The sequence below is a fragment of the Montipora foliosa genome, chromosome 6 (assembly GCF_036669935.1).
Source record: "Montipora foliosa isolate CH-2021 chromosome 6, ASM3666993v2, whole genome shotgun sequence".
NCBI classification, from domain to species: Eukaryota; Metazoa; Cnidaria; class Anthozoa; order Scleractinia; family Acroporidae; genus Montipora; species Montipora foliosa.
The window spans coordinates 61,397,129-61,408,855 of NC_090874.1; the positions used below are offsets into that span (position 1 = coordinate 61,397,129).

The 11,727-nt window shown below is 39.9% G+C and overlaps 1 protein-coding gene across 1 annotated transcript in view; it reads left to right on the forward strand.

The window, feature by feature from the left end:
* The first annotated feature begins 2,690 nt into the window (after positions 1–2,690).
* LOC138008047 (glycine receptor subunit alpha-2-like) overlaps positions 2,691–11,727 on the forward strand; it is a 41,616-nt gene continuing 32,579 nt past the window's right edge. The window contains exon 1 of the mRNA XM_068855228.1: positions 2,691–2,771. Within this exon, the coding sequence (XP_068711329.1) occupies positions 2,695–2,771 (77 nt within the window). The 5' untranslated portion in view covers positions 2,691–2,694. The remainder of the gene's footprint in view (positions 2,772–11,727) is intronic.

Here is an 11,727-nt window from a genome sequence, read left to right on the forward strand (position 1 = left end):
TATAGTGACAAGGTAGGAGACGGAAGCCAGCTTATGGACTCCGATCGACCCAAAACAAGCACGATTTGTTTCGCGAAAATCGAATCCAGTCGCTAAATAAACACGCCAGGCTCGTGGAACATGAATTTCTCTAAACCGTGAATCCACTGAAGCATCTCCAGGTAGCAACGCGAAGCCACCAGACTCCGTAAAACTTGTAAGTTAATCTGCTAAAATGGCGGCCAGAAAGCGTTGCACTCGCGAAGTGTCCAACTCAAAACGCCTGGTGACGAGTATAATAAGTCGCCCTGGAGAGAGGGGAGTCCCAGATTGCTCAGTGAGTTTTGTTTTTAGCAATGTGACACTCCCCTCCCTCCAGAACTTATTAAACTCGTCACCAGGCGTCTAGAGTCCAGTGCCATTTTGAATTGGACACTTCGTTAGTGCAACGCTTTCTGGCCGCCATTTTAGCAAGTTAATTTACAAGTTTTACGGAGTCTGGTGGCTTCGCGTTGCTACCTGGAGATGCTTCAGTAGATTCATGGTTTAGAGAAATTCATGTTCCACGAGCCTGGCGCGTTTATTTAGCGACTGGATTCGATTTTTGCGAAAAAAATCGTGCTTGTTTTGGGTCGATCGGAGTCCATAAGCTGGCTTCCGTCTCCTACCTTGTCACTATATTATGAGGGAAGGTGAACGGGGACCATTTTCCCCGAAACTTCGTGTACGTATTAAAGACAACAACAGCTCACCACATGGTAAGTTTTAACGATTTTTATTTCCATTTTCTAGCAAATGTTCAGACCTAAACTTCGCCTTATATGTTCTCTACACAGTGAGCCTGGGTTACCTGTGGTTATGTTCTGAATCGTTCTTAAAAGAACGCTGCTAAAAATGCTGGCAATGCGGGCATTAATTCTGTAATTCCAATGCTTCCCTATGCCTAATTCCAAGGTTTCAGCAACATAAAGCAAAGACAATATTCCAATGTTTTTTTAACCGGCTAAGATGAAGAAAACGAAGCTGTTTGCTTAAGTCCAATCTTTCCACCGTTTCTGACGCCATATTAGAGAGTTTAAGATCTGCGAACGAAAACGTCATTTAAAATTGCAAATTCAGCTTTATTAATCTTTTTCGTCATTGTGTCGTTTTCTCTAACTTGTAAAAACTAGTGTAACTTTCCAGGAACTAAATTAGGAGATGCGGTATTGAATCTACGACAGAAAATTCAAATTCGCTGCGTTTTGTTCACGTTCTCCGTAAAACGTGAGAATTAGTCATTTCACGTCGCAGATTTGCGAAAGAAATGTACAAAAATGAAAACTGCAAATGCAGAGCGTGCAAAGCTATTGTTTTTGCTCATTTGATATGCAAAATTTGTGACGTTTCCGTTGCCGTCGCGTCGTAGATAAGGGACGACTGTTACGGCGACGAACACGTCACTTAAAAATATTAGTTTTAGCTATTCTAAGTATTTCATGGTTATTCCATCTTGTTTATATTATACAAAATGAGCGACGTGTCCTATAACTGGACTGGTACGGACGGATGTGAAGTAAAAGAGGGAGACTGAAAGATTCACTGTAGTTTTCCACGTTGTCGTCAAAACCTTAAAATTGGTCATTTCACGTCGTAGCTTTGACGAGTATAGGAGAGAAATATACAAAAATGCGTGCCGCACGTGACGACACGATCATGTCGGTTCTTTTAACCAATAATATTACTACTTTTTGGCGTTGGCGTTGGCGTTGCCGTAGCTGTCGTCGTTTCGGCTTAAATTCCTTATTGGTTGGGGAGCAAAATGCGGCTTCAATTACAGTGAATGTATAGGATTTTTGCCGAATTCAAACCTTCATAACTCCGCTACAAAGTGGCAAACTTCAAAAAGTTTAAAATATTTTTATTCATTTTATTAATATCGTTGCCTCAACGGAAAATGCACAGTCAAGGTGCAACGTCTGAAAAATGGATATTAGAAATCTCGTCATGTCCCTTCAAATTTCGCGGGAATTTCCGTAGTTTTGATTGCAAGGGTTTATCTGAAATTTACACATTTTGTTTACTGTGGTTATAGTTTGATTCTGATCGCCATGCTTCACGAAAATAGTCTCAATAGAAGTTCTTTTTGAGAGGTATTCCTCCTATTCTTCCTATCTGCAACTGTCAGACCCGAAAGGTGTTATAATGGTTCGGCAAAATTCCCGGACATTCACTGTTCAGCCGTGTTTGCCCCAAACCAACATGGCGTCAGAAACCGTGCAAAGTTCTAAAGTTTAGGACAGTAATTTAGCCGTTGTTTCATCGTCGAAAACACCAATATGGCAGCCATGATTTGCTGCATTGGAATAAATTATAAATTCAAATGCTTTGAATGTGTCGACGTTGGTGTCGCCTTGGCCGTGTCAGACGGGAAAACAAGATGTGGCCAGATTAGAGAAAAAAAGTGTGTGACTATTTCAGTCAGCAAATATATAATGGAAATATATAATGGAAACTCGAGGAAGCACTCTCTACGCTGCTTTGGATCAATTTCCGACTTCCTGTGGCTGAACCTATTTTCAAAACAGAGCTTGCAAACGGGCCAATAGAAATAATCAAACTGAATGGAGACTATCTGGTAGAAACATTTTATTTTTAATTAATAATTCATTTGTACTTGGTTATGTCAAGCGTTGCATATCATTCAAGATGTTGTAAAGTTTCTTGTTCACCATAATGAGAACTTTGAACATTTTCGTCTGTTGGATAACTGCTCTGTTATCGACGCCGGGATCAATTGCAACCACAGATGAGTAAGTTCGTTCACTCGATAGACTGATAATCTAGAATCTAACCTTAGTGACCTAACTATTACAAAAAAATTGAAATTAATTCCATTAGTTCAAGCCTAAAGGCGGGTTGCCTATATTTGAGTCTCTCAATTTGATGTCCGCAACTTCGCCTGAAAAGAAAACTCAGTTCTTTAAATGATTGGGCTTTTTAAATATTTTTTTGGGTTTTAAAAGGGCGAAAATATTAACTTTGTTGTATTTGTGTAGTCCCTCTCAGTTCCAAGGTTTGCAGGTGTCGCAGGTGAGATACTGACCACAAAATCATTAAGCTTCGCAATAAAAGGGCTTCTGTTATTCGATATCAAAAAGTTTTGTCCATGTGTGATCCCTTCAGTGACAGAGCTAAAACTGTAGTTATCACTTGTTTTACAATGTTTACATATGGTAATCAGTGCATCCTTTGAGAAAGATCAATTTTATATTCATGTTGCACGCTATTAATATATGCCGAACTCTTCAGTTAGCATGTGCAAATAAATTTCAAGTAACTCCGCACTGCTAACAGTGTTTCCATGCCGCTGTTTTGAATCAATAAAGGTCAGAAAATCCTCTAATGGGAATTACTTTTTTAAGTCTTTCTTAAAATTGCTTCCAAGCTGTTTCGGTCAAAAGCAAAAGCGAGCGTAGTTGATGCGATGTCCTCGGATTTTACCAACTTGGATGTAGATTTCTCTTAAAATAACGCCACCGAGGAAAACGGCTGCTAAAACCGAATTAATAGACCCTTCCACGGTTTTTGACCGGGGGCAAACACAGCTAAATTTACAGTAAATGTTTGGGATTTTGGCTGACTTTGAACCGCTGTAGCGCCACTAAAAAGTGACAGATTTTCAACTTTTGCCACTACTTTAAATAGTTTTATTGATATCTTATATTTAACAAAAAGTAAGGCCATTAGGAAGGTATAATGTCCTTTAATTCGAACAATAAATCTTCTCTTGTTGCTTCTAATTTCGCGGCATAATTTTTGCCGTGGTGTTTTTAGAAGGGTTTGTATGAAATCTTAAAAATTCAGTTTATGGTCGTTGTAGGCTGAATCTGCTCTTTATTCAGTATAAATGTATTTTAAAAGACACTTTCACTGTGGAAATCCGTCTCTTTTTAGCGGCGCTACAGCGGTTCAAAGTCGGCAAAATCCCATACATTTACTGTAAATTTAGCCGTGTTTGCCCACCCCCCCTCCCTCCTCCCCTCCCCTCCCCCTCCCAGGCAAGATGGTGCGAAAAACCGTGGAAGGGTCTGTTTTGAAAAGCGAACCCTTTTTTATGAAAAGTATGAACTATTAGAAACTGCAAAGAAGCTACCGCTGTTTACAGTTTTATCTGAGTAATAATTATTGCTGCTCTCACGCAGTGACATGAAGTTTCGTAATAATTGCCTGAGATCGACTCAAATTAACTAGTTTGACCGTAGTCGATCGAGTTATTATTTTTTTTAACGTATCCTGTTATCTATTACAAAATTATTTTGACATATAGCCTCATATATTTCCAAAGCGTCGCAACGATGATGTTCGTAATATCGAAACATGTCTTGGAAATTAAAAAATGTCGTAATTTTCTTAAAGATAACAATTTTATATTCATATTGCACGCTATTAATATATGCCGAACTCTTCAGTTAGCAGCTAACCGTGTTTCCATGTAATGTTTTGAATCAATAAAGGTCAGAAAATCCTGTAATGTAATATATGTCTTTCTTAAAATTTCTTCCAAGCTGCTTCGGTCAAAAACAAAAGCGAGCGTAGTTGGTGTGATGACCTCGGATTTTACCGACTTCGATGTAGATTTCTCTTAAAATTACTTCACCGAGATAAACGGCTGCTAAAACCGAATTATATACCTGCCAACTTTTTCTGAGATATAGGCGTGAGATTTTTTATCCTGGGAGTGCTGGGATTTTTGAAGACGACACGATCATTTCCGAACATACCCGAAGAAGTCCGAAGTCTTCCGAAGACGTCCGAAGTCTTCCAAATTTGCATACTGTGACGAAAGCGAAAAGCCCAGTCTTAGGGCCGATTTACACGGTACGACTTTGTCGCATGCGACAACGGCTTACGACAGGCCCACGACATGATTTACGATTGCTATGTACGTCAGAAAAAATGTCATAGCATTTTAAAACATGTTTTAAAACGCTGCGACAATCGTAAATCACGTCGTAGGCCTGTCGTGAGCTTGTCGCATGCGACAAAATCGTATCGTGTGAATCGGCCCTTAGGGTTTTGAAGCAAGCAACCGTGGACAATTTTCCTGTCGGTGTACGTTGGATCAGTGGCTTGATCTGATCGGCGTTATTTCAAGTTGAGAAACTAAATATTTTAAGCAAGAGCCGATACAACGTAGATTTGATTTTAGTGGTGTACTAATTTTAGTGGTTTACCAGCCGAAATACAGTACACCACTAAAATCAAATCTACGTTGTATCGGCGCTTGCTTAAAATATCTAGTCTTAGGACGCGTATAAACGCGAGCCCGCTCCCAGTGCTTTTCACGAGCAAGGTATCGTCATTTATTCATTTTACACATGGTTTTCGTTCCTTACGTGGGTCTGAGTTAACATATTTTTGGAAATTGTGTCAAGGAAGACGGCAACAACTCACATTTTTCAATCAGGCGTGAGAAATTGGCCCGCAAGCTTGAGCCGGCGTGAGATCAAAGTTTTCAACCCGCATGCGTGAGACTCACGCCTAAGGCGTGAGAGTTGGCTGGTATAGAATTAGTAGACCCTTCCACGGTTTTTGACCGCCATCTTGGCTGGGGGGCAAACACAGCTAAATTTACAGTAAATGTATGGGATTTTAGCCGACTTTGAACCGCTGTAGCGCCGCTAAAAAGTGGTAGATTTCCAACTTTTGCCACTACTTTAAATAGTTTTATTGACATCATTTTTTTCAACAGAAAATAAGGCCTTCATAAATTCGAATGATAAATATTGTCATGTTGCTTCTACTTTCGTGGCATTTTGCCGTGATGATTTCACAAGAGTTTGAAATTTTAAAAATTCGTTTATGGTTGTTGTAGCCTGAATCTGTTCTTTATATTTCATGAAAATAACCTCAGTATAAATGTCTTTTAAAAGACACTTTCAATGGGGAAATCCGTCTCTTCTTAGCGACGCTACAGCGGTTCAAAGTCGGCCAAAATCCCATACATTTACTGCAAATTTTGCCGTGTTTGCCCCCCCCCCCCCCCCCCCCCCAGACAAGATGACGCCAAGAACCGTGGAAGGGTCTATTTCGAGAAGCAAAAAAAAATTTTAATAAAAAGTATGAAATACAGTGAAACCTGTATTAAGCGGACACCCTCTATTAAGCGGACAGTGGCCGAATACCCTAAATTTATATCCCTTATTTACTGTAAGTCAAACCTTTATTAAGCGGACACCTCTATTAAGCGGACGCGGACAACTAAAAAGTACTTGAAATGGTCATTTCTATTGTTACCAACCTGTATTAAACGGACACTTGTAATTAAACTCCACCACACAACGTGCCAGACACCGGAAACGAGGAAGGCGCCAACCACCAATTTTTCTATTTTTAAAATTAAAAACGTGACTTGACAAACGGTGTTTGTTGAATACACAAGGACAAAAGAAACCGTAAATGCATACACGTCCACGAAGCCTGTACAGCTAGTATACAACAAATCCTTCGTTGATCAGTTTATCTTTTAACCACTTACAAGATTATCTGAAATACTGCTGGAATATTCCAGATATCATGGACAAGAAGATCTAACGCTGGCCATTAGCAATGCAACCAACTTGCTTCAGAAAATGAAATTTAAAAGGCTCAAACAATCAAGAATTGATGACTGTTATTGTTAAGGATTAGTACATTCAACAGCTTAGAAAAGGACAAAGTTTTTATGGTTTTTATGTACAATATACAACTTGTTTCGCTCATTTGATCAGTTTCAGAGTACAGTATTGATTCGTTATGTTTGTATAGAGCTTGTTTCACTCGTCTGATTTCTTCAAATTTGAGGTGTAATCTATGTTTGTAGTAATCGGATCAGTTGTTCCACTTAAATAAAAAAAATAAATACTGTAATGCAAACATATTTTGTCGCAGTCGCTGGGAGTATTCTAAACATTTTCACCCTTCATTTTAATGGTATTTGACACCTCATAAGACGTTATTTATCGAAACCTGTATTAGGCGGACACCCTGTATTAAGCGGACACTAGAGCATTCCCCGAGGGTGTCCGTTTAATACAGGTTTCACTGTATTAGAAATTGCATATAAGCTGCCGCAGCTGTTGACATGGAGTTTTATCTGAGTAATTGCCGATTCAACATCGCTGTTCAACAAAATCAACATTTGCTTCAGCATCCTTGCGATTAGGGACTTAAAGCAAATCGCTACGGCGACCCCTGCTACGGCTGCCGGAAGTCGGACAAAGTTATGATGAAAGAATTTTAACGCACTTGCTGTAAATTATTGTATTATTGAAATGTATTTGCATTTCGAAGAGATAATTAATGGTGGAGACTGAATTTACTGTGTACTTGTGTAGTAGGGAACAACTTTGAACCAAAACGACTAATTTTACTTACAGTGAAAATACATCACGAGTGAAATAATTTCAGAAAACGACGCGATCTGCATGGTCATAATAGCTTCGGTTGTTTTGCTGGTTTCGTTTCGGTGTTTCCATGGTTCCGTTGGCTTCGTCCCGGTTTTTCGATGGTTTCGGCGGTTCCGGTGGTTTCGTTTCGGTGTTTCGGCTTTTAGTACGGGGAGGGACGCCTATCGTTCACTAGAGAATCCAGTAACTCCGCAACAATAACAACCCAACTCTAAATTTCACCATTTCACCTTCTAAAATTCCATTCTTCCACAATTTAATCCAATTTCAAATCTTAATTCCTTTGCAATTTACTACCTGACAAAAATTAAGTGCAAGTGAAATTCCTCTTTCTACACAAGGGCTATGGAATTTTCTTATACAGTCCCTAAATACCTTGGTACAGGTAGTGTTGAGCCGATGCAATCAATTGATGGCATGCACCAAAAAATAGTCAAAAAGAGCACACTATTTTACATTATTAAAAGTGAAAAATTATTCTGTATTTTTGAACAACAAATAATGCATGTCTTGTCATCACTATTGATTATGCATCTCATGTTTGTTAATCCTATGTTGTAAAGACTGTCAGCTCATTGACTCTTGTGGAAATGGAGAAAAAGCAAAACCCGGCTTAAAGTGGTACTACGACCAAAACAGAACTATGTTAACTAAACACTAACTGACCCAAGTTTTAAGTTCTGATTTCAAAAAGACACCTGTTTATTTTAACTGGAATTTTCTTATTTATTGGTCCGCCATTACTAACTTTAAAGTCTTGAGAGAGCTGGGTCGAGGAGAAGATGACGTCAAAGACCCACTGGTTTAAGAATGCAATGCGTGTGTACGCGGCCAAATTAATATGCAGCACGGGAGTTTCAGGCTTTCATACTTTAAACCCGTGTTTTGCATATATAATAAATTGCGTTTACACGCTGAAATTTTAAGCTAGTGAGTAAATGACGTCATTTTCTCTAGATCCAACCCTCTGAGGTCCAATCGGCCAGTTTTGACCGTGAGTAATGGCGGACCGTGAAATCCAAAACTTACACTCAAAACAAACAGCCTTTGGATAAAACTCAAAGCGCAAAATTTTGCCAGTTAGGTGTTAAGCGAACACGCTTTCAAACTCTGAAGAAAAAAAAGGAAATGATTTTTTGATCATAGTACCACTTTAATCTACAAAAGGAACTTGCAAACTGTCCTAAGATGCATGTAGGACAATGTCACAGTGCTTAGCCCATCAGGGCTGATTTGGGCTGATTTAGCATTATTTTAGCAACATTTTGAGGAGCGTACGGCAACCGGAAGTGAGGTGTTTTCCCTTTCAACTTGTCTTCACACAATCAAATTTATATTTTCTAAGTATCTTCTCTCCATTAGTTTAGAAATCTGGAATACACTACTGTCCTGGCCTTCAAAATGTTCACTTCCGGTTGCCGTCCGTGCCTCAAAAATGTGCATTCTTAAGCTCTTAAATATCTATTTGAGTCCGTTATCGGGATTCTCCTATCTTATCATTGATTCCAGAACGTTTCAGTTATTTTGAGATTAGTCTAATAAGGATAACCAGGTTAAGGAAAACCCCCTTGAGGTGGACACTGAGAACCACCAGGGAGTGGGACATTACCAGTAGGATACTGTACTCCCCCTTGTCCTGGATAAGGATACATTCCTGGAGGGGCTCCGTAAGATCCTGGCATTTGATAGGGGTTTTGTCCAGGGTAAGTTGGTGCCCCTGGATATGGCGCTGGCACAGGATACGGTCCTGGTTCTGGTGGCATTCCTGGAAAACTCCCCGGTACTGGTCCGGTGGGGTAGCCTCCGGGTAGTGGTGGACAGCCACGTTGCTTTCGAGGCTCAGGTGGTGGTGGACCAACCGGTGCACGATTCATAAGAATTTCCCGGGCCCTCTGCTTGTCACGTTGGAACTTGAAAGCGCCCTCCAGTGCAATTAAGTTGTTGTCAGTGATGTGACTTGCAATGAATTCCAAACCTTGTGTTTTCGATTTATCGAAAGAGAAAATACGCAGAATAGTAGCTGCCTGATCGCAAGTGGTGCCATACAGCCTTGCTTTCATGGCTCCCTTGATGTTATCAAAGCTGCTGGCATCCATCGATCGTGTTATAACTTGGATTATGGATTCCAATCGACTCACAAAATCGAATATGAATTAAATAAAGTTCGCTTTGAAGTGAATATAATACCAAGCGAAACCTTGAAGGAGGAGTGGCCAAATTCAACACGCTGACGTTTAATAAAGGCATAAGGTCACGTGAACTACCTTTAGCCTCGACATCATGTCGCTTATAATAATTTCCCGAATGGTTTCCTTCAAGTTGCCTGTTTCAGTTGCTCTTTATTCACAATCTTTGCAGATTCCCTAAGCACACCGGAAGATTCTTTTACTTCCTTGTTTTTTCCTTTATTAACTATGTCACGCAATGATGAGCAGACGGCGACCAAACGCAACGGCACTTCGGGTCACCGATGGCTCTGAGACGTGAAAACGACGTTGGATACAGCGCAAAGAACAAGGCAACAAACAAAAATACGAGGCGACAAAGTTATGATGAAAGAATGTTAACGCATTTGATGCAAATTATAGTATTATTGAAATGTATTTGCATTTCGAAGAGATAGTTAATGGTGGAGACTGAATTTACCAAGTCTACTGTGTACTTGTGTAGTAGGGAACAACTTTGAACCAAAACGACTAAAGTTTACTCACAGTGAAACTACAACACGAGTGAAATAATTTCAGAAAATCTCGCGATCTCCATGGTCAGTATAACTGTTTCGATAGCTGTTTCCGTTGTTTGCTGGTTTCGTTTCAGTGTTTCGATTGTTCCGTTGGTTTTTTTTACCTCCCGGTGTTTCGATGGTTTCGGCGGTTCCGGTAGTTTCGTTCCGATGGTTTCGTTTCGGTGTTTCGGGTTTTAGTACATTCCATCTTACAACGGAAAGACTAGCCTTCTGGCGTAGTCGCTACAACGTGAGTGCGAAAGTCGAAATCTCCCCCCTTTTTTTTTTTGTCAAGCATTGGTTTTAAAACCTCATCTAGATTTTTTTTCACTTCATCAGGAAATTATTTATTGCTTGTGGCTTTCCAAGAGAAACGTGTTTTATCTGTTATCTCAGTTTGAAAATTCTACGTGCACTCAGGAAATGGCCGCGACTGTCAACAAAAAGTCTTTACAAAAGGCAAAACGAAAACCGTTATGATGACTGTGTAGCAATGCATTGAACGAAGGGTCACCGAAGTTTCTTTAAACTAGACTTCAATACCTGAAGTGCTGGATTTGATGATCTCCTGTTTAAAATTGGCAATTGCTGTCTGCTCTGGGTACACGAGGTAAACAATCGCTCGCAGCGGAAATGTTATGCTGTGCATTTGTAATGCTCTGTGCAGAAATAGCCCTCAAATGATTTTTGCCATAAATCCTTCAATGAAAACGAAATCTTTGAAATGTAAGGACGGAAATTCATCACAAAGTTGCTCTCAATAGCAGAAAATTTGATCATTTATGGCTTGTACTTTTTATAAATATGATGGCCTGCTCAACACTGATTTTTTTTCCATTGTCTTAAATGAGCTCCATATTTTCCTCCATGTGTCATGTAACATCAGCAAGCAAAGGGATACCTCGTCTTCGAACTCTTAATTCAGCTACACATTCATCATCCTCCATTTCGTCGAGTTCAAATGATGGATACAAGTCGCAAGGTAATTGAGGCTTGTATGAATCATAAAGCAATGTAAATTGCTCGTCACTTACAAGTCTTTGATCATAAGACAGAAGGATGATATCTCTTGCTTTTCTCAAGGAGATCATTTAGAACTTACTTGAACTTACTTCTCGCTGGCAGTTTTACAGAGAAAGCAAGTAAGAGGCAAACGCCGTAGTCACTGTTTTCGCCGCTAATGCTTAAAGTTCAAAATTGGCAGACTACGGTGACGTCCTCACCCCGGGCCTCCGCATCCACGAACGTCGTAGTAGAGGTCGCCGTAGCGATTTGCTTGAAGTCCCTATTATGTTGAACAGCGCCGGATGCTGAAACCGTTTGCTCCCCTCTTTCAAACCGTGCTGAAACATGTTGAGACGAAGTTGAATCGATTTTGAATTAGTTTAAACGCATTTAAACTTTGCTTCAACAACCATTCAACACTTCTTCTGTTTGCGCGAATGTTGAATGAACTTGAAACCATTTGTCCCTCTCTTTCAATAGTGTTTGATATGCGCGTGCGCACTAATCGGTCTCTTAATGACGTATCCATGTCCGTATCCATAGTAACTATATACAAGGCCTCTCGGGAGCTTTGTTTAATCAAATTTT